General features: G+C 46.2%; 1 protein-coding gene across 1 annotated transcript in view; it reads right to left on the reverse strand.

Moving 5' to 3' along the window:
• SPTB (spectrin beta, erythrocytic) overlaps positions 1-23,180 on the reverse strand; it is a 123,806-nt gene that overhangs the window by 61,189 nt on the left and 39,437 nt on the right. The window contains exon 2 of the mRNA XM_032344489.1: positions 6,996-7,194. Within this exon, the coding sequence (XP_032200380.1) occupies positions 6,996-7,143 (148 nt within the window). The 5' untranslated portion in view covers positions 7,144-7,194. The remainder of the gene's footprint in view (positions 1-6,995; positions 7,195-23,180) is intronic.

Genomic DNA, 23,180 nt, shown 5'->3' on the forward strand with positions numbered 1-23,180 from the left:
CTAAGCCAGGAACCAAAGCTCCATGGTTCTGGGTAGAGGCATATGGTCAGCGCTACTCTAACAGGTGGCTTCCTCCCAGGCTGCCAAAGCTGGAAAGTGCATCGTCTAGACTCAAGCCCCTTGTTTTTCAGGTGAGGAGCAGAAAAGTGACTTGGCCAAGGTCACCTAATTCAGGAAAGCCCATGATAGTGCAAGAGGCCAGAAGAATGACAATGTGAGGACGGCTCACTTCTCCCTGTCCACGGCGCCCAAGCTGGCTCATGCTGTCATCTCCTCCTTCCCAGACTTTTGCACAGCCTCCCCATAACCTGTTCCCTCCACTGAAGTCAGAGTGATATCCAAAAACCCAAATGTAACCATGCTTCCCTGTGAGAACCCTTTGATGGGTGTGGGAGCAGCTCCATCCTTCTGGCTCTCTACCGAAGGCCGCAGTTCCTGTCCTGAGTGCCTACAGCGCTCTCCGCTACAGGCTCCCACCCTTTGACCCTTTGACCCTGCAGCTCCTTTGCAAATAGTCTCAGTAAACCCCTCAGCCACCCTTCTTCAGTTTCCTGCAGCTTCCTGCCAGGACCCTGAAAATACCAACTGCCTAGAAGGGCCCTGTGATGTGGCCCCTGCCTGCCCCTCCCATCTCCACCCCTTCTTCCCCGCCTGCGCTCACTCCAACAAGCCTCACTCCTCCTTGGATGAGGTACGAGCTGTAGGTTATGTTAGAAACTCATAGTTCTCAGTAAATCTTTATGGAATTCATCATACTTTGTCATCGTGCACATATGTCTACATGTACAGAGACACGTGTGATTATCTGATCCACTTCCTTCTCACTGGACTGTAAAATGAGATCTGGTTTCCAGAGTCTGAAGGCCAAAGGGTTTGGAGGCAAAATGCTTCCAAAGACTCAGCTGCTTCCAGCTTCCTTGTCACTCTCTCTCAGTGACACGATAAAAAAGGAAAAGGAACAATTGCTACAGATGCTTGGAAACAACTCTCCTGGTGTCTCTTCGGCCAAGCAGCACGCAGGGGGCGCCTAGCTGGAGAAGGGGGAAATGGATGCCAGCTGCTTTGGAAGCCATAAGCACAGTCAAGGTCTGGTGTCACAGCCTGCCCTTGGGAATGAAGCGGACAGCCCACAGGAATGTCCCGAAGATGGAGGGGCCTATGCCCGCGGCTCACTCAGACTGCACGGCACAGGGAGGGAAGAGTCTTATTATTAACCTCGGTGTATTAATATTTGAAAAGCATCTTCACAATGATAGATAGCAGTCACCCAGAAATGGGGACAGCTTTGGTTCTGCAAAGCATTCTCAGAGGAAGAACAGCTTTTCTGGAGAGGGGAGGGAGCCAGTGGGAGAAGGTGCTCCGTCTGGAGCAGGGGGGACCACCCCGACTGCACAGCACAGGGGGGCAGCCTGGCCTCTCACTGATTTGTCTGCATGGGTCACCAGAAGGTTTATCTGAGCAGTGGCGTTTCCGGAAAGGAGGGGAAACTCACAATGGCTGACCTCCCCGAAAAAGCTGCTGAGCCAATTATTTTTTCTTCTGACAGTATACTAAAATGATTGCTGATGATTATACATATTTCTATGAATAGTATATTTTCCCAAAATATAGTCTCTCCACAGAACTCCGACTCATGTTTTGAAAGCTGAGAGGAAAACATTTTTTAAAACCCCTCATTAATGACACCATCTTTGTTCTCACAGGTAGCTTAAGAGAGACATTCAGAACATTAACACCTGATGCCTTGGTCTCCAGCAGCTGCATGTGAACTTGTCAACTTAATAGGCTGCCAAGAAGCTGCAGAATCCCGAGCCTATGCCCCACCCCCCTCCACACACACACTGTGGTGAAATCCTGCTCTCTGAAAGACATCATTCACCCTCTGGACACAAAGCCCTTCTCAGGCAACTGGGGCACCTCTGGGGCACCTGGGATCAGTGTCATCCTGGTGCAGGTGGGGAAAGAGGCCCAGGGAAAGGGCAAGCGTAACCTTTTGCTACCAAAGTCAGGAAGGAGCCCATACCACCCTCTCTCTGGAGTTTCCAGGGAGCGAACATGGGTGGGCAGGGAGTGGCAGGGTCAGAGGGCCACTGTTCTAAGGCTCTGGCGGAATATCTGTCAGTCACAGAACTTAAACTTGGGGCCTGCGCAAAGTGGGTCTGGAAGACGTTCAAGGTTTTAAGTGGCAGCAACTCTGTGCTTCAGAGCACAGGGACACAGCCCGCTGTGCACCTGCTGCCTGTTGTGTTCTCTGAATTGTCCTCAACCAACCTCACCACGCGCGACCTCACCTCCTGTTTAGTAAGAAGGCTACAAAGACAGAATGCAGAAAGGAAAGGCATCTCTAGCATGAAACACCACTTGGATTCTGATTTAAAGGCAAAACCAGAGTGGGCCACACCAATTTGTACCCTTTGTTTGAGAAGGATGGCTCTGTGTTCCCTGGGCCACAGAAGAGGATGAAGGGCACATTGGACCTGCTCTTTCTCACAGACCTTCACCAGAGGCCCTGGACTGCTCTCGGCACTGCAACCTTCCAGATGCCTCTGTGCTCTGAGGAGCTAGAAATCCTGCAGTGGGTGGCACTTGGGATGCCCAGATACCAATCTGAGTGGGCAAGGCAGGGGAGGCTCATGCACACGGTTTCTCTTTTGGGGGGGGCACCTTTCTGTTGCATTCCTTCTCTCCCACACCCGAGGCAGTGTCCTCACCCAAATCAGTGGGGCACCAGGACAGGTGCAAGGGGGCAGGCAGGCAGAAGCCGCCGCTGGGATGAGGAGAGAGCACAGAGGACGGACTTTTCTGGCTGGTAAATTCCCTGCAGCCTGCAGTGCCTCATCCCTCATCCAGACAGCCACAAATGTTTACCGAATGGCTCCCAGGACGAAAAAGAGGAAGGACAGGAAATGAGGTGTAAGCGAAAATAACAGTGGCTCTAGGAGACACCGGAAGACTTTCTACTGAGATGTGAAGGCTGGATCCTCTTGGAGAAGGTAGACTTGAGCTTTTCAACTGCACCCTTTCCCCTAAGCTTTCAAAAAATTAGTCATCAAGGCAGAGAACCACCCCTGTTCAGGAAGAAGCCTCGGGGCTACCCAGCACTTAACCTCATGAGGTGCTGTCAGCTTTCAGACGCTGATGCAGAGAGCTAACATCTGCCCAGGGACCTACTGGGCAAATATTCCTGCTTGGACCCCGCCCCCCGCCCCAGCACTGCTGAGGTCAAATCCATCCCCATCCAGGAACCTTCTGCAGCATTTTCTTGCCCACCTCCCCCTTCGCTCTAGTCAGGCTCATCCACAGTGTGGAATCCAGTGATTCATTTGGACAGAGGTCAGGTGTTTGTATACCAATGTGGCAGTTTCCACACAGAATAACCAGATGGCTTGTTTATTCCAGTCCAGGGAGGGAGAGTTGGGAATGGTCTGAAAGGCAGAATAGAGAGTATTTCCTTTGGAACTGAGAGGAAGGTGACTTAAGAGGCAGAAAAAAATGGAGTCCAGGGGCGCCTGGGTGGCTCAGTGGGTTAAGCCGCTGCCTTCGGCTCGGGTCATGATCTCAGGGTCCTGGGATCGAGTCCCACATCAGGCTCTCTGCTCAGCGGGGAGCCTGCTTCCTCCTCTCTCTCTCTGCCTGCCTCTCTGCCTACTTGTGATCTTTCTCTCTCTCTCTGTCCAATAAATAAATAAAATATTATAAAAAAAATGGAGTCCAGTTAACCAACTGCAAGTTTTCTAACCACAGGTCACTAAGGGGAGAAGGACCCAGAGAATCTGCCACACGAGGAAGAGCATCTAATAAGACTCATCATCCTTTGGTTTCTTGGGCCTTCTGGGTCACCCGGCTGATGGCAGAGACATCCTGGCATGGGATCCTGGCTGAGCAACCTTAAAGAGAAAGATTTACAAAGCATGGGGCCTCATCCCTGTGGGCACTGGGTCTCTGGGGACTGAGCCAAGAGCTCCAAGCACAAGCTTTAGCCAGATTTCCCTGGTCCCTGGCTCCTTATTCAAACCCAGGCTTTCTAAGACAAAGGAGGGTGGGGTTAAAAAGGAAGAAACTGGCCTACGAACAGGCCAAGATAACTGGGACAGTGACTGAGCTAATGATCCTGAATGTCTGAAGTTAAGAGAAAGGACAGTTAATTCCTGTAAATACTAACATTTTTCTAGTATTTTATTACTAATAAAAAAACTTTCATAAACTTTATCTTACTTGACCTTCACACCACCTGTGGGAAAGTACTACCATCGCATTTTATGAAATAGGAAATTGATTTAAACATCATGGCAGTAGCATTAACAGTGGAATCTGGGTCCTGTGACATTTTCCTCCTCAAGACCTTCAATTTCAGAAATAAAAGGCTACACCCATCTTTCCAACCTTGCCACATATACCTACAAAGCAGATGACCGCCATCTTATAAGAAACACAGGACCAAATACCTTCCTTGCCGGAATGCTCTTAGGCGTGGGGGAGTGGCTGGAATGAGAGGAACCAGAGACACTTCTGATTCCTCAGTCTCTGTGGAAACACTGATCGCTGCCTAGGCTGCCAAGGCAGCCCCAAAGATAACACTGAAGAGAAAACGGTCAAGAAAACTGGTGGAACCTGACAGCCCTTTGCTGTGTGCTCTGCCTATCCACCAGAACAGGTCTATCTCACCTCTCTACTTTGGACCCTCACAAAGCTTTGGCTTCTCCCACAGGTCAGTCAGAGTGGACTCTCAGGAAAGTCAGCAGACTACTTAGGTTTGTTTTTAAAAATCCTGAATGAACCCCAAACTCCCAAACTGCCGTGGTTACCTGTTGGCCAGATGTTCTAAATCACGTCCAGGCGTGCAATTCTGCACTTCACAGTCCCCCACCCGGGGGCAGGGGGTGCACACAGAGTCTCAGTAGATGAGCTGCAAGCTCTTAGGGAGACCCAGGCAATGCAGATGGAGTCTCTTTACCCATCAACCTGATCAACTTAATTCCGCCAGCTTCCCAACCTGCTTATTAGACCTGGCTGCCACTCACACAGTCGAAATGGATGAAGCTGTGTCATGCCTGTGTGTCACCCTTCACTTCTGAGGGCCTTCTCCACACACGAGTTCCTGATTCTGCCTGCACCTCCTCCTTTGCTCTCTCATTGCCATTTAATTATGCGACTTTCCTATGGTTCTACTCTAACTCAACTTAAGCTAATTAATTATGAACATTGTTCATTTTCCCTAATAGATCATAAACTCCTTAGAGACAGATACTATGTTGAATTCATCTCTGTGGTTTCTTTTCCATTTTCACATCTGGTGAAATTCATCTCTGTGGTTTCTTTTCCATTTTCACATCTGGTCAAGAGTTTTCGCTTTACACAGAGTAGGAGTACAATCAATCACTGTTAAAATGGAATTTACCTTGGTTTCTTTAAAAAATAGGGTGTCTGTGAAACATATCAAAGGATCCCTGCACAAAAGACAGTTCCACTCCTCATACTGTCCTTTGACAAGACTTACGGAATCCCACTCCCCCTCTATCACGAGGGTCACTGCAGTCAGGCTCAGCAGGCTCCGAGACATAAAGAAGGTAAAACCAGACTGGCAAAGACAAGGGTTCCTAGTTTGCTTATTGAAAGAGGTTAAGATTACATAAGCAAAGCAAGGGACTGGTGCTGTTATCTGTCCTCCAGGGAAATCAAGGAAGGACTTTTTAAGGGTAGGGAATGGGGAGGAGGGGAAGAAGGAAGAAGAAAGGGGGTTTCCTACAAGAACAAGGGCGCAAGAGCTGATGGCTGAGACCTGCATGGATTCTCCATCACGACAAGGAAATGAGACACCCCATTGCTTCTACAGAATGGGAAACCCAGACACTCGCAAGGTGAAAGACCATCCTGGTCCCAGAGGGGCCTAGGGCCCTGCTCATTCCTCAGAGTCAGCTGGAGACTGAGGCTCCTGGGAGCACAGTGGAGGGAGAGAAGGGAGAAGAGTAGTACTAGGAAGTTCGGAAAGGGCCACTGAGTGATGGAGCACTGGAAGGCTCACTCTAGAAAGTGCTTATGGGAGAGGCTGGGTCCTTCTTACAAAGTGAAGATGGAGACAGCTGATGATGGGGCAACAAATCTGATTTGGGTGAAGGACGGGTGGAGCATTCCATGACTGATGGAATCCACCTCTCCCCCTTCTACCCATCCACTACCCCACGAAACTCAAACTTTCTTTACTGGCCAAGGACGTAGCACCAGAGCATAGCTTCCCTGGGCTGACTCCAGGGAGGCAATGGTCACAGCGGTCGGCAGGAAAAAATCCCAAGAATCTCATCTCAGCCAGCAGGTGGAGGAGAAACCATTTCTGCTGGAGATTTAAGTGTGAGCCTGTGCGCACACACATACACACACATTCTCTCTCTCTCTCTCTCTCTCTCTCTCTCACACACACACACACACACACACACAGAGAAATCTATTATGACCCTGCTAAGTAAAAATCTAATTCCAGTTTAAGGATAAGAGGTTTAGTCCAGAAAATCTGGCTTCCTGAGCCACTCTGGGGAGGATGTTATCTGTTCTCAATTTCCTATCAAATCACTCTCTTCTTTCGGGATGACAGCGAGGATGACAATAGTTTCTCTCTCCAGGACCGGGCATTAGACTGAGTGCATCAGGAAGCCCCATGCACTGCCAGCTGGCCCTCTAGCCCCTCAGACACTCCTTCACCCAGACTTTTTCTTCATTGGAACTCTGGCCCCAGGTCATTCAGGACAGAGGAAGAGGGCAGGGCCTACCCTGCACCTCCTCCCACCTGGGATGAAGTGAGGGATGCCTGGGAGCAGAGGCTGCCTGAGCCTGTGCTCCCTCCCACAGGGCTGGGTCTCTCTGAGCCACATAACTGTATCTCCCTCGCGTCCCTGCCACGGCTCACGCCAGTTCACACAGAGGACTGACAGCAGGCAGGGAGGGGGACTGAACCTGGGGACTATGAGACCGGCTCCTCTAACCCCCACGGCCCCAAATGGTACCTGCCAAGGCCTTGATCCGGGACCTCTCAAAGAGCCTGGCTGAGCTGTTGTCATTATCCAGCTCATCGTCCGGGGCAGCCCAGCGGGCATTGATCCGGCTGTACGGTGGCTGGTTGCCCACGTTTTCAAACTCCGTGGCCGATGTCATGTCAGCAGGCTCTCAGCAGTTTCGCCTGCCTCAGTCTTCATGGAAGGGTCCCTAGGGGGGACAGCAACACAGTCAGAGGGTTAACTCCCCTCCCTTGGACTTTTTCTCAGGGGAAACTTCTTTGGAGCATCCAACAGGGGTAGGTCCTGGAGGGAGCGGCACACCATGCCAGCGGCCGGGCCATGCTTCCCCCGGGGTCTCTGGGTTATAGAATATTGCAGCGGCAGCGGCGGCAGCAGCGGCAGCCACAGGAACGGCGACTGTGGCGGCAGGGATGGAGAGCTGCATGCAGAAAGGGTCAGGACGACCAGCAGGTGGAGACGTCAGTCGCTGCAAGCCCGCTTCCTCCAAACCTGCGGCCACCACAGCTGCAGGAGCAGGGGAGAAGGGAGGCTCTCTGGGAGCCAGGGGACTGGGCAGGGTGGGGGATGGTGTGGGGAGCTGAGGCGGGTGCTGGGCAGAAGAGGAGCTCTACCCTTTGGACTGGGGCCAGGACCAAACCTGGAGGGGAGGTGGGGACAGGAAGGAGAGGTGAGAAGGTGGAAGTTGGCTGAGTCCCGCTCAAATGTGCATCAATGGGGAGAGAGACCAAATGTGAGATGCCACGGATGCCACCAGTCCTGGCAGCTGCTGGGGAAAGTGGACTCTTCTCAGAGGCTGCCCAAGATCCCTCCCAGTGCTTTCCCAGCAGCAAATAGTTAGAAAGCTGAGCTCTAGGTTTTGCCTTCTCTGAAATGCAACCAGGTATGTGGACAAGGTCTTCCGTTGAATTCCAAATCAGACCAAGGAGCCCAGATGACTTGCTGTCCCATCAGGTTCATCAGTGTGATGTGGGGGTGGTGCTGAGGGGATCTCATGGATGGTGGAGCCATGTATGTTCACCCATGCAATGCACGTGGGCAGCAGGAGCTCTGTGTTCTTATTCGCCTGTCATTTATCATGTTTGCTCATTCATCCGTGATTAATTCACATATGTACCAAGGCCTAACTAGAGGGCAGGCACTGTGCTAGGCAGTCAGGAGCAAGACAGGAAGGTCCCTGACCTCATGGAGTTTACACTCTGGCAGCAAGATGCCCAATTAAATAAGCAACTCTAGTAAGGTATGATGTATGCCACCACTGGGAAAGAGCAAGGAATGGTGGACGACTCATGTCATGTCAGAGGGAGGGAAGTCTAAGCTGTTCCTAAAGGGAGCTTAGAGGCATTCTGTGAGGGGATAAATGGAAAGGGACAGGTCTAAACAAAGGGATAAAGAGCAGGTACAAGAGTTCTGAAGGTGAGAAAGAAAACATGGCAAAATTTCGGAACCTGACAATGTTACTAGAGGGTGAGGGCAAGGTCAGGGAGAAAAGGGGGACAAGAGCTAGAGGTACAGGGCTAGGTCCTACATGTCTTGGGCCTTTGGAAAATGACTAGCTTTCCTTCCGCCTTAATTTCCCCACCAATACCTGCCTTTCAGGCAACTTCCCATGGAGCTAAAGGGATTCAGGAGATCAAGTCTCTAAGACCCAATATGGAGCCCAGAGCCTCCAAGAGAACAAAAGGGGGTGGAGGTGGGGAGGCCATGAGGCAGGAAAATGCCAAGTGTGAACAACCGGTGAGCTGTGAGGTATACCACTCCCTCCACGAATGTGTGCATACACATACCACACTCCCACACTCATACACACACACCCAACATGCACATGTGCACAGACATCCACACATGGACACACACATCTAACACACACACTCACACACCCAAACCGGAGTAAGTTTGAAAAAATGACGCAAGCTCACCAATCCAAGTGTAAATGCAGTGCTGTTGCCCTTATTTTTCCGACACAGAATCACTGCAGACTCCTTTTCCCCAGGCTGATTAATCAATCCCACCACATCCCTTTGAGGTAAGACAGGAGCCAGAATTATCCATCTTAATTGCACAAGGAAGAAAACCAAGGCCTCACACTAGATGGGGCCTTCCCAAGGTCATCTAGGGAGTTATTGCTACAGCCTGGGCTAAAGCGGAAGCCATAGCCCATTTATCCCCTTCTACTAGACAGCTTTTAGGGAAGCAGATTAAATTTAGGCGGGATAACACAGCACATGGGGACAGAGGCATTCCTCCGCTTTCAGGACCTGGCAAAGGTGTTTGCTTCTCAGCAAAGGGGAGGTGTAAGGTGGGGAAGCCAGTCTTCACCCCACAATCCCCCACAATGCCAGGCCTGTGCCCAAGAACACCCTCATCACTTAGAGCCTGTTGTCCTCCATAAATGGAGACGGGACTTCCAGGGCTGAGATTTCTCACTGAACTGGTTGGGCAAAGAGCTGGGAAGGACTCCCTCCTCCCCATGCTCCCCCCAGCTTCCCCGAAGGGGAGGCTACTGCTGGCTCCCAGCTCTGTGCAGGAAGACTGACAGCCTGACCACTTCCCATTGGGCCGCAAGCCTGTCCAGTAGCCCCCATGAAGGGCCGAGCTGCCAGACGCAGGAGGTGAGGTAAGATCAGATCCTGCTTGCGGGAGGTAACTGGACCCTGGCTCTCCTGCTTGTCTTGGGTTATTTTTAAGAGCGGCTGAGAGAGGCCCAGGCCCCGGGCTGGTGGGAGGGTGGGGGGTGAGATTACCTTTGCCACGGCTCCGTAAATAAGTCTGCCCCAGAAAGATGAGCCTGAGCAGGCACACCAGCAGGCCCAGCATTCGAGACAAGATTGATGGCCCCGGGTGCAGAAGAGCGGCCACTAGACAGCAATTCATCCTGCTTAAAAACGCCATGCCTCCTGCCGCTGTGGCTCAGAGAAGGCAGCGGCCAGGCAACGGGTTGGCCCGGAATGTAATACAACACAAGTGTATGTCCAAATAACCAAGTCTAGGGTTTTAAGGTGTTTGGTTTGGTTTTTAGAACGTCAGGTCCCTGAAGACAACCACCAAAGCAAGAAGATTCAGAAACTCAAGGGAATTCCTCTTTCTCCTGCCTCATAACTGTGCCCACCCCAGGGGCCTGACCAGACTGCATTCTGTCAGAGCTAAGGAAGGGGGTGGGGTGTGCTCAGTGAGTCAGCAAGGAGAGGATCTTGGAGAATCAGGTGTGAAAGACAGAAGAAAAGAACATCTGAAAACAAGAGAGCTACAGATGTTTATTCCAGGAAAACAAAACAAAAGCAAAAACAATACCTACAACCAAGCTTGACCCAGAGCTTTCCCAGCATCACCCATGTCAATTTTCATTACTGTCGTGATATCCCTTTGAAGGCCCGAGAATAAAGAAACCAACATGACTGAAAAGAGCAGTGTATGGTGGGGGCTTATGGGGGGGGGGACACGTAACCAAATGGGGAGTCATGGAAGTGATAGTAAGTTCTTACCTGAGGGGAACATGGAACTCAGGTAATCTAGTCACATTTTTAATGATGTAAGTCATCTATGCATCTAGAATGGTCTTCCATAAGTATGGAAGACAGCAAGTACGTGACTAACATTTGGCCTTAACCTGCACCTCATTCTCCCGCCAGCAAACCCAGGAGAAAGGGCATAAGAAGTAGTTCTTTGTCCTTTCACTACCCATCCCCCAGCAATGCACCCTCAAGCTCCTAAGAAGTCCTTCTCCCAACCCATGACACCCTTGTCAGAACACAGGTGGCTCCCCCTCACCTGTGTGACTCTGCCCAGAGAAAATCCTCTTTCCTGTCTATCTACCTGCCTATTGCAGTGGGACAAGCCAGAGGCTTACCCTCACCTGCCGAGCTTCTGCCACCCACTAAAGCCAAGTTATATTTTGATCAGGAAGGGTTCCTAGAAGACTGGCCTGCAGCTCAGGACAGAAAAGCTCATCTGATTGGACCGGGCCCTCACAGAAGGAGCGCCTGCTTGGTAAGTGGATTTCACAGCTTCACTGCGGACACCCTTAGCCTCACCCTTTACAGTGCGCCCAGGACCTCATCTGCTTCTGAGATCAGGTGTGAAGCCTCAGAATCTCAACCTCATGTGCTATGCCCAGTTGATCCCCAAGGCAGTCGGGAATCCAGGAAGTGGTGGCAGAGGTGGCAGAGGTGACTGTGGCGGCTTCTCTCCCACCTGCAGGGGCTGCCGGCACCCAGCTCGCACACAGCACCAGCCCTCCCACAGTACCAGCACGGGGCAGAAGACAGGGGTACATGGCTCTTTTCTTCCCCACCCCACCTCCTCTTCCCTGGGTGGCATGGATGAGAAGCAGCAGAGCCCAAAGCTCTACTTCAGGACTGGGACATGGCGGGAAATACAGGAGGAGGATGCTGTTCCTTCACAGGGTCACAGGTCACAGGCTGTTGCAATGCAGTCTTCCTTCAGCAGAGAACTGAGACCCATCCTACCTTTAATTTTCTCTCTAGATGTAAAGTTGGACTCCTCCTCTGCTTTCTATTTTGTCCTGGCCCTTTCTGCTACCCCAAACCCGCTTTTAAAATATTTTGGTACTATGGCAACCCAGGTCAGGAGATTAAATCCTGAAGTTTCCCTGGTAACTTTTCTGCCAGTGCATTTACTAAAACAGAACATCCTCCTACTCCCTCTGGTAGTAATCTCACTGCATATTCACAGACACCTTAAAGAACAAATACATACTAAAATAGCACGTGAACCCAAGAGACGCCCAGCATAGAGCACACTAACTTTATCTCAAACCCTAACCTCCTGCCCACCCCCCCCCCCCCCACAAGCTCTAGTCTGGCGCCTCCATCAGTCTACAGATATCACCACCCTGAAATCATAGCTCCATCTCAATATGGCTAAGCCTGAGCACATAGCTCCCAGGACAGAACAGGGCAGTTTCAGGACCATGAGGTGACAGTGAGGCCCAGTGAGATAAACATGCTACCTGTGGGTGACCCTTCCGGCAGATGGACCTCAGCAGCAGTACCTGGACCATGCTGCTTCCCCTCCCCAGGGCACACTGCTTTTCCTACACTCTGCAGTTTCCATTCCGAGTGGCCCTGGCTGCCAGTCTGTGAGTGGCAGAGTACAGTTAGGCATTCCTCAAGTGTCAAGACTCCTATCCATGGTGGCCACCATCAAGGATCCCGATGCATTTACAAATCCCTGGCCATTCTAGCCCACTGCTTCCCCAGACCCATCTGCTCCAGTTTCTGTCACCACGCAGGGACTTCAGGTCCACATGTCACAACTTGTCCACTCTTATCATGGAAAAATCTCCGAGTAAGAACTGGCTCCAGTTAAACTGCAGCTGCTGGAATGGGAGTGGGGATCTGGTGGGATCATGACCCCAGCAGTTATTCCAGAGATTTGGTTGGGGAACAGGTGCAGATCAGCGTTGATACAGGGAGGAACTGCCACCTCAGCCCTCAATAGCGTCTAGAAGCACCTCACGTCCTACACAGAGGCAAATGTCCACTGGGAATGGTTAAAGGAGATCGGAGAGATGATACTCTCAGTATACATCGTTTTCAAAGACTATCTTCCATTGGGATTCTTAGGCTCAATATCTACATTTATGGAAAGCAATTACAACCCAGTCCTACCTCTTATCTTTCCCAATTCACTTTCTTTCAGGATAGCCACTGGTCTCTCTCCACAGAGAGAGAGAAACCTCTCTCTGTACCTCCCGGAGAATAAATAATATTCTATGGTAGTCGAATTAAACTTTGAATGCCCAATTTCTCTCCTTCTATGAAGACTTTTCTAGAATACCCACAGTGACCTCTCTCTTCTCTGATGAAAATTGTCAGAGAGGTAGTAAGTTCTCAGTGTTGGAGATGGTTAAGAATAAGTTGAAATAATTTATTTGAAATAATTATTGAGGTATTTCTAGTGAAATAATTGATTCAGAAAAATATTTAAAAAATAAAATAATTAGGCTAGTGGAGAACTACGAAATGGAATCAAGTTCCCAACACTTGAATTCACTGATAAATCTTAGTATCACTAACAACAGATGCTGGGTGTCTCCTGATATGATACAGTATGAAGGATAACACAACCAATGACATTCTTGCCAAAAAGGTTGAACCTCAATCTGATCAATCTTTAGAGTTAAGTTCTCCTTAAAGGAATTACAGGAGACCAAAAGACAAGCTAAAAGACAATATGAGAAATTAAGAGACAGACCCACAAGTTGGGATATTCTGCAGACAACTGACACTATTTCTTCAACAAGTCAATGGCTTTAAACAAATAAAAAAGGAGGCGAAAAGTAGGGACTGTTGTAGATCAAAAGAGACTTAGGAGATGTAATAACCAATGTTATGTGTACCTTGTTTGGATCTTGAATCAAACAACCATCAAAACACATTTTTGAGACAACCAGAGATATCTAAATTATAGCCTCAATATTGGATGGTAACTGGAAATTACAGTCAATTATGTTAGGTGTGATAATGGCATTATGGTTCTAAGAAAATAAACTTTTAAAAAAGATTTTACTTATTTATCTGACAGAGAGAGAGCAGGAGAGCACATGCAGGGGGAACAGCAGAGGAAGAGGGAGAACCAGACCCCTGCTGAGTAGGGAGCCTGATGTGGGACTCCATCCCAGGACCCTGGGATCAGGACCTGAGCTAAAGGCAGTTGCTTAACCAGTTGAACCACCCAGGTGCCCTAGAAAATAAACCTTTTTTAGAGATGCTGAAGAATGTAGTGTGTCGGGGGGCAGACAGGACAGGTCATCTGGGATTTGCCTAAATATGCTACAACAAAGTGGGAAGCAGATGAGGTAGAAAACCCCTAATAACTGTTGACTTGGGATGACCTACACATGTGGGGGTTCATTCTACACATGTGGGGATTCGTTCTACTTTGGGTATAGGCTCAAAAATCTGTACAATAAAAATGTTCACTTTCCATTAAACTTAAATTTTATCAATTTTATATTTATATATTTTGTTATAAAAAGTCATATACCCTAGATACAACTGGAACTTAGAATACAAGTCAACCCCTTATCATGGTTGTAATGCCTAGCATGGTTTGACTTCTGCCGTCCTCTCTAAGCACATCTCTCCACACTCACTACCTGCAACCCACAAGCCTTTCAGTTGTTCCAACTTGCCATTTCTCTGCATGCTGTGCCCTTTGCTTGTGTCACTTTCTGGAGTATCTCTGCATGTCTGGTCCTTTAGGTCTCCTCTTATTTTTTATAAAAATTTATTTATTTATTTACGTCTCACACACACACACACACACACACAGAGCACAAGCAGTCAGAGTGGCAGGCAGAGGGAGAGGGAGAAACAGACTTTTCACTGAGCAGACAGCCCAACATGGGATTTGATCCCAGCACCCTGGGATCATGACCTGGCCTGAAGGCAGATGCTTAACTGACAGAGCCACTCAGGTACCCCTAGGTCTCCTCTTAGATATTATCCCCTTATAGAAGTCCTCCCAAGCATCCTCCAGTCTGGGCACCTTGTCTGACCCCTTCCTAGCACTCATCATAATAGTAATTACTCATATATCTGTCAGTTTTTGTTTTTGCTTCTCCCTGCCTAGACTATAGGTTCCTTTCAGGCAGCAGCCACATCAGTCTTATTCATTATTATATTCCAGTGCCTGGCATTGTGCTTGGGACATATAGGCACCAAATATTCTCTTCCTCCTAAAGACCTAAGCTCAAACTCTGGAGTCTCTTTAAACCCTTTTGTCCCCCCCATATTCCTTGATCTATTCATTCAGTTATCCCACTTAGGTGTACTGGGTACTTATTCAATATTTATTCATCATCAAAGCCAGTCATTATGCCCTTTAAAGTGTCTTCCTTTCATCATTCTTTTATGTTCTAAAGCTTCCACTTCACTTTAGGCCCTTATGACTTTTCACCTGGACTTGGTAATGGTCCATCTCTGTCCAGACTTGGCCTCTTCAATCCATTCTGCACGGTCCCTCCCATGACGACATGCCTCTAGTCTGTAACACGTCTATCACACACAGTCTGCCAAAGACCTACACTGTCCAGTGCTGAGCTCATGCTTTCCTTTCTAACTCTGAATGTCCTTCAACCCCCACCATTGGGTCAAATGCCTCTAACTTTATTTGTGCCACAATGCATACACTGAAATTTAGGCATCTTTCCTCTCTCCTGGCAATTTTAAGCAATTTCCAAACATTTAGAGTCACAATATACAACATTTTCCTGGAATCTGAGGGAGGTCACTTTCCCTCCTATCCTACTCCATGGATCCTCTATCCCCTCGACATCTAAGTGGAGAGGACAACGGGGATGGGCTCGGGGAAAGCTGACAGTGACCTGTGCACAGATTCCCCGCCCCGGTCAGTCCCACATCCACCCAAGTCTCATGGCTATTTTCGGGGGAGGCCAGATCCTCACTGTCTTGCCTTCTGTCCATCCTGCCAACCTTGGAAGATGAATCTTAAGCTTTTCCTCCCTTTCATTTTCATTTTAACATGCTCAAATCTTCCCTATCTTAAATAAAATTCCTTGCCCTATTTTCTCTCCCCTCTGTCAGAGCCAAACTTCTTGACTAATTGACATATGAGCAGGTGACTTACAAGAGGAAATACAAAAGAATAAAAGCCTATGAAGAGATACTCAAGGTTATTAGTTACCCAAGAAATGCAGTTTAAAGCAAAAAGGAGATCCTATAGGCAGACATTATAAGCTGGATAATGTGAGGTGTAGGTGGGGATGTGCAGAGCAGGAAGCTTGGGCACTGCTGATGGGAGTGTGAACTGGCCTAGCCATTCCAGAGGGCAGTCTGCCAGTTCTCAGGCAGGTTACACATCTGTAACTCTGTTTCTGGGCCTAGAGACCAAAGAAACTCTCATGCAGTTCTGAAAGTTCTGACTTGCACGATGCTCACTGCAATATTGATGATGGGGGTGGTGGGCAGGTGGAGATAACCTGTGTGTCTGTCATAGGGGGTGAATGATAAAATGTGGTGAACGTACACATGGGGGACACATGGCAGCACTAGAGGATCTTAAAAACACAGTGCTGGATAAAATAAATAACAGAATGGGATCTACAACACACCATTGACATAATTTTAAAATACACACATATAAAACAATATTTATGAGCATATTATAAACAAGAGAAAAACAAACACGTGAAAATGGCCACTTCTAGGTTGGAATGAAGGGAATGGAGAAGGAAAATGAAAATAAAAGAAAACACCAAACAAACAAACAAATAAAAAAAAAACCAGTCTGGTTAAAAAATGGGCAGAGGGGCGCCTGGGTGGCTCAGTGGGTTAAGCCGCTGCCTTCGGCTCGGGTCATGATCTCGGGGTCCTGGGATCGAGTCCCGCATTGGGCTCTCTGCTGAGCAGAGAGCCTGCTTTCCTCTCTCTCTCTCTCTCTCTCTGCCTGCCTCTCTGCCTACTTGTGCTCTCTCTGTCAAATAAATAAATAAAATCTTAAAAAAAAAAGAGTCTCTTACAGTTCGTTTCCCTCTCTAGTTTCATACTGTAAAAAGAAAAAAAAAATGGGCAGAGGACCTGGTTAGACATTTTCCCAACAGACACATGAAAAGGTGCTCAACCTCACTCATGATTAGGGAAATGCAAATCAAACCCATAATGAGATACCACCTCATACTTTTTAGAATGTTGAAATCAAGAAGATAAGAAACAAGTATTGGGGAGGATGTGGAGAAAAAGGAAGCTTTTGCACTGTTGGTAGGGATGTAAATTGGTATAGCCACTGTAGAAAACAGTACGGAGGTTGCTCAAAAAATTAAGAACAGAAGTATCATATGATCTAACAATTCCACCATTGGGTATTTACCCAGAGAAAACAAAAACACTAACTCAAAAAGATATATGCATCTCTATGTTTACTGCAGTATTTACAATAGACAAGACATAGAAGCAAACTAAGTGTCCATCAACAGGCAAATGGATCTCTCTCTCTCTCTCTCTCTCTCACACACACACACACAAATGAATATTACACACACACAAATGAATATTACACAGCCATTAAAAAGGATGAAATCGTGCCATTTGCAACAATATGGATGGACCCAGAGGGTATTACACTGAGATAAGTCAAACTGAGAAATACAAATAACATATGATTCAATTCATAAATGGAATCTAAAAAAATAAACAAACAAAAAGCAGAATCAGAACTATAAATACAGAGAACAACCTGATGGTTGCCAAAGGAGAGAGAAGTGGGGGCTTGGGCAAGCTGGGTGAAGTGCAGGGGGAGGTAGGCCTCCAGTTATGGAATGAGTAGGTCACAGGAATGAAGAACAGAGCATGGGGAATGCAGTCAGTGATCTTGTGACTGCACTGTAATGAGCCAGATGGTGGCTATACTTGTGGTGAACATAACATAATGTATAAACTTGTCAAGTCACTGTTGTGCACCCAAGGCTAATATAACATTGTGTGTCAACTATACTTAAATTTAAAAAGACTTGTTAAAAAGAAAAGAAAAGAAAAGAAAATCAATCAACCACCAACCAACAAGGAGAATGGCCTTGTCTAGAAACCGAGTTGTATGATGACCTCTGCTCCTAGTGTAGAAATAGATATATTATATTTACATTCAAGAGAGCTTCCTCATCCCATACCAAATTCACTCTTCAATTCACTGAAATCTGATTTCCCCAATCATTTCATGAAATTATTCTCTCCAAAGGTCACTGAAACCTCCCTTCCTTGTTGATTAAAATCACAGACGCTTTTCAGGTCTTATCTTGACTTCTCAGCAGCATTAAGCTCTGTGGATCATTCAAAAATTTCCTGAAGTTGCATCCTTTGTCTTCTGGGACATGCTCCTTGTTCTCTTTCAACTTTCTGGTCCTTCTTCCTTGGCCTCCTCTGTGGGGCTTTCTTCCTCTACCTATCCCTTGAATGGTGATGTTCCCCAGGGTTCTACCTTGGGCCCTCTTCCCCTTCTTCCTCTGTCTACGCACTCTTCTAGGTTATCCCCTTCACACTCATGACCTGAATTACCATCTCAAGCTACTGGCTTCTGAATCTATCTCAACTTCCATCCATCACATCCAACTGCCTTCAGAACATCCACCTGGAAGACCCACAGGCCTCTCACACTCAACACGATCCTTAATTGACCCTATGACGATCCCTGTTCCAGTTTTTCCTGTCATATTCTTTATCCAACAATATCCCAATGATCCAGACCAAAAGCTGGGGTCATATTCAACCCCTCTTTTTCTTTTCCAGTATCTCGCCTACTCAGTTCCCTCAGTATCTCTCAAATCTCTATTCTTTGTCTCTACCTTTCCTCACTTCTGGTCACCACCATCTCAAGTCTAATGGTTTCCTGCTGATTTCTTTGGTCTATATTTTCCATTTTGCCTACCATATCAACCCATCCTCAATACTATAGCCAGAAAGATCATTTTAGAATACAAATATGAAGATGTCACCTCCATACTTTAATAGCTCTTCTCTATCTCAGAACAAAGTTTAAAACCTATAATAAATTGTAGTCGAAGAGCTACATGATCTATCATCTTACTGAACACCATTTCCATCCAAACCTTCCTCCTAACTTCCCCAGTTTCATATCCCCACCATAATGAACTCTAATTATACTCCTAGCTCTCTCTGGTCATGCTCTTTGCACATGCTTTGCACATGCTAAGCCCAGAAAACATTCCTTCTTTTTTGGAATAATTTCTCTAAAAAAAAAAAAAGATTTTCTTTATTTCTTTTAGAGAGAGGGCGAGCAGGAGGGGCAGAGGGAGGGAGGAGGGAGGGAAGGAGGGGAAGAGACATAGAGAGAGAGACTCAAGCAGACTCTGCACTGAGTGCAGAGCTCAACATGAGGCTCGATCCCAGGACCCTGAGACCATGACCTGAGCTGAAACCAAGAGTTGGACACTTAACCAACTGGGCCATCCAGGTGCCCCTTGAAATAACTCCTTGCCCTCAGAACTATCTTAGCCATCACTTCCTTCAAAAAACTTCCCTACTGGGGTGGTTCAGTTGGTTGAGCATCCAACTCTTGATCTCAGCTCAGGTCTTTACCTCATGGTCATGAATTTGAGCCCTACATTGGGTGTGGAGCCCACTTAATCAAACAAACAAACAACAACAAAAGAGAAACTTTCCCATCTCTACCACCAACCCCTGCAGCTGTGAGAGGTGAGGGTGACTATTTTAGGTTCCCATCACACTCAGTGCTCATGTTCATCAAAGTGATTAACTACACTGTAGGATAATAATCTACTTCTCTTCTTTCCCAATAGACTCTACTCTACTTGAAACCAGGGACATCCTTATTCATTCTGTCTCAATTAGCCTAGCATACTGCCAGGTGTGTGAAATGAGGCTACATAATGTTGAACAAGTAGATGAGAACTGAGAAATGCAGAGCACTGCTCCCTAAAAGCATAAGGGCGCTTCCTGCTGAGGACATACTGAGGAGGCTATTTTAGAGGTGAAGGTGGCAAGGGGACCGGAAACATAGCATGAGGCAGCAATGCCAGGGATTAAAGCTGGGCATCAATGCCCTGACATTTGTCACTGTTGCCCTACTGTCCCACCCACACATTTCTGACACCTCCTCCTTTCTGGCTAGACTGTGGTGGCATGAAGGATGGACAGTGGCAACAGGGCCCAAGCTCCTACAAATCGTGACACCCTTCAGAGTAGCTCTGACACAGCCATGCCTCAATTTCCTCACCCAAAACATTGATGAAAGCAGAAGCTTCTTACCCAGAACTCCTCTAGACAGGGAAACCTACCCCACTTAGCTGAGAAGTCTTTTACTTACTCTTTCTTGTGTCACAGAAATGTCAGTCACAGAATGGTTTCTACCCATACATCTCTGCCATGCAAATGAAAAGAGCTATTTAAAAAGCTGAACCTATAAATAATATATAAGTTATGGGTGCCAATTTAATTATTCATTCATGTTGGAGCTTTAAAAATAATTAAATAAAAATTAACCTTTTAAAAGTTGCTCAGGCCCACAAAGACTCCTCAGGGAATAGATGTTGGCCAGAGGATTTCCCCATCCTTGGCCATGACACAAGCCCAATACAGTAGGAATATCCTCTGGAGACATATGGGAAGTTGCCTACAAGGGGCAGCTCCATTCCTGCAGCAGAAACAAGTGCAGCCACTTCAGGCCTGGCAGTTCCCAATGTGCATAACCCCCCAGGCCCACATAGAGAACACCTCTTGGCCACTAGATTCTATTAAGCCCCTTCCCTGGGTTCTGCTGATAAGGAGGCACCAGCTGCTAGATCATGCAGTCACTCTGCTGCCCACAGTCCTCAGGGAAATTTCTTAGCTCTTGATAGGACTATGTAGCAAATTCCAGGGCCAGAAAGGGAACCTGGAATTTATTAAGACCTTTATGCATATTGCCGCATCTAATACATACCCACACTCACAACTGTTAAATATTATTGTAATTATTGCTATTGTTGTTCCTGCTCTATCAAAACCATTGAAATCCTAACTCCTGTAGTAGTGCATTCTTCTATAACTCATTTAACTACTCTGTACCTATCTCTTCATCTGTAAAATGGGGGAAACACCCTGTGCGTCTGTGGTGGAGACTGCTGGGGTCTAGCAATGTCTGATTTCTACTCTTTCTACAGACAACCTGGAGGCATTTTCCTGTCACCTTGGTGTGGTTATGTGATTAAATGAGCAGATGTGACATGCACCACTTCAAGACCTGAGCCATAAAATCTTCCCATAATGTCTTATTCTTCCCTGAACTCCTAGAACCTAGACTACCGGGCCAAGGTGGAAGGAGTCTGACTGCTGGGATAGCTATGAGGAAGCAAAGCTTCTGCCTCAGTTTATACCCATTTACTCATATATGATATGAGAAATAAATAAGAATTTATTTTATAGTTCTGTATTAGGGCAGTTAGGGTACCCAACCACTTACCACACAAAGCTGTTATACAGATTAAATGAATTTATACGAAAATGATGTAAAAACTCTACAGTATGATATAGTCCCAAGGTATTCTTATTTACAAATAATATACAGTATCTCCTGGTAGCAGATTTGTGGGTCTACTCAATATGCATGCTCTCATAACAAAAAGGAACGTGTACAATAGGTGGAGTCTATTGTCATTACCTTATTGCCCCTTCTGCCACTCTCATTCCTTTGTCGCACTAACCCATGACAGGTGCCTCTACTGAGCTGAATGATCCAAGTGGAACTCCTTCTTCAAACCTGCTTCTATCTTTACTTTAAAACGAAACTGACATTAACAACTTAATTCCCTATCATTGTAAACTCCTCAAAGGGGAGGATGCCATTTTTACCATGGAGGTACTTGCACGTGGTAGGTATTCATTTAGTACATGTTAATTGGGTGAAACAGATATAGATCTAGCCTCCCAAGGTGCCAGACTATCCCTCCCAGGGAACACATCTTAGTAAGGGCCTTATGGAAATACAATACCTTAACCCAAAGGAGGGGTAGGAAAGAGACAGTTTAGGAACAAACCAGGCCAATGGATAAAAGGAGTAGCACATCCAAACCATGCAAGAGAATCAACTGTGTACTGTATCTTTGGGACAGCCAGCTCTGCTTATAGAGTTTCGGAAAAGTATAGACTTAATTCAAGATAAAACTTGTGCTAGGAGGCAATCCTGGGCAGAGAGAAGGAGCTGTCCAAGGTTAAAGAATGTGGGGAGAGGGTCAGAATGAAGCCCGTATTTCCTGCTTTCTAGAGTTATACTCAGACTTCTTAACTTCGCCTCACTGCTGTCCTGTCCATAACCAAGGGCTTTGATGAATTTCCCGCCCTATTCTAGCATCTTGTATTTAACTACAGCATCAAGGCAAGCATTCATAAGTAAGTAGAGACTGTTTATTCATTAATTCCACAAATTTTTATTGAACAATAGCGTTCTACAAAGCTATGAAATACTTAGGTACAAATGGAACAAATTATGTGCAAAATCTCAGGCTGAAGATACAAAACACTAATGAAAGAAATTAAAGATCTACATTAAATGGAGAGATATACCATGCCCATGGATTGAAAAATTCGGAATTATTAAGATATCAATTTTCCCAAATGGATTTAGAAATCAATGTAATACCAGTCAAAATCCTCATAGAATTTTTAAAATAGAAATCCACAAGCTGATTCTAAAATTTCTATGGCAAGGTAAAGAAAATAGAACAGTAAAGTCATTTTGAAAAAAATAACAAAACTTGAGGACTCACATTACCTGACTTTAAGATTTACCACAAAGCTATAGTCATCAATATAGCATCATATGGCGAAAGGATAGACATATAGGTCAATGGAACAGAATAAAGTCCAGAAATAGACTGATATATACATATATATATATATATATATATATATATATGTATATATATATATATATATGGGCAAATGATTTTCAACAAAGGTGCAAAAACCATTTAATGGAGGACAGTCTTTTCAACATATGGTGCTAAACAACTGGACATCAGAAAAAGGGAATGAACCTTGACCCACACCTCATACCACAAACAGAAATTCACTCAAAATGGATTATAGACTTACATGTAAAACCTGAAACTTCCAAAAAAAAAAAAAGGAGAAAGTCTTTGTAATGTTGGGTTAATATTTTAGATGCAAACCCAAAAGGGTACTCCATAAAAAAAAAAAAAATCAGGTATCCTAAAAGAAAAAAACTGATAAATTTGGCCACCATAATTAAAATGTCTGCTCTTTAAAAAACAGTGTTAAGAGAAAGTTTAAGGTTCAGACTGAGAGAAATTATTTGCAAGACACATATCTGATAAAGGATTGTAGCTAGAATACAAAAAACTCTCCACCAAAAAAAAAAAAAAAGAAAAAAAAAAAGAAGACCTTAAATAAAAATGAGCAAAAGGTTTGTACAGATGTTTTGTTAAGAAAAAAAAAAAAAAAAGACATGGAAGGGGAAAAAAGCACATGAAAAGATGCTCAATTTCATTTGTCATTAGGGAACTACAAATTAAAACCACAATAAGAAACTACTATACACTTATTGGAATTTTTTCAATATTATTAAAATAGCATTGACTATATTACCATGCCATGCCTTTCATCTCCATGACTTATTCATTCCATAACTGGAAGCCTGTACCTCACACTCCCCTTTACTCAT

Source organism: Mustela erminea, chromosome 5 (genome assembly GCF_009829155.1).
Source record: "Mustela erminea isolate mMusErm1 chromosome 5, mMusErm1.Pri, whole genome shotgun sequence".
NCBI classification, from domain to species: domain Eukaryota; kingdom Metazoa; phylum Chordata; class Mammalia; order Carnivora; family Mustelidae; genus Mustela; species Mustela erminea.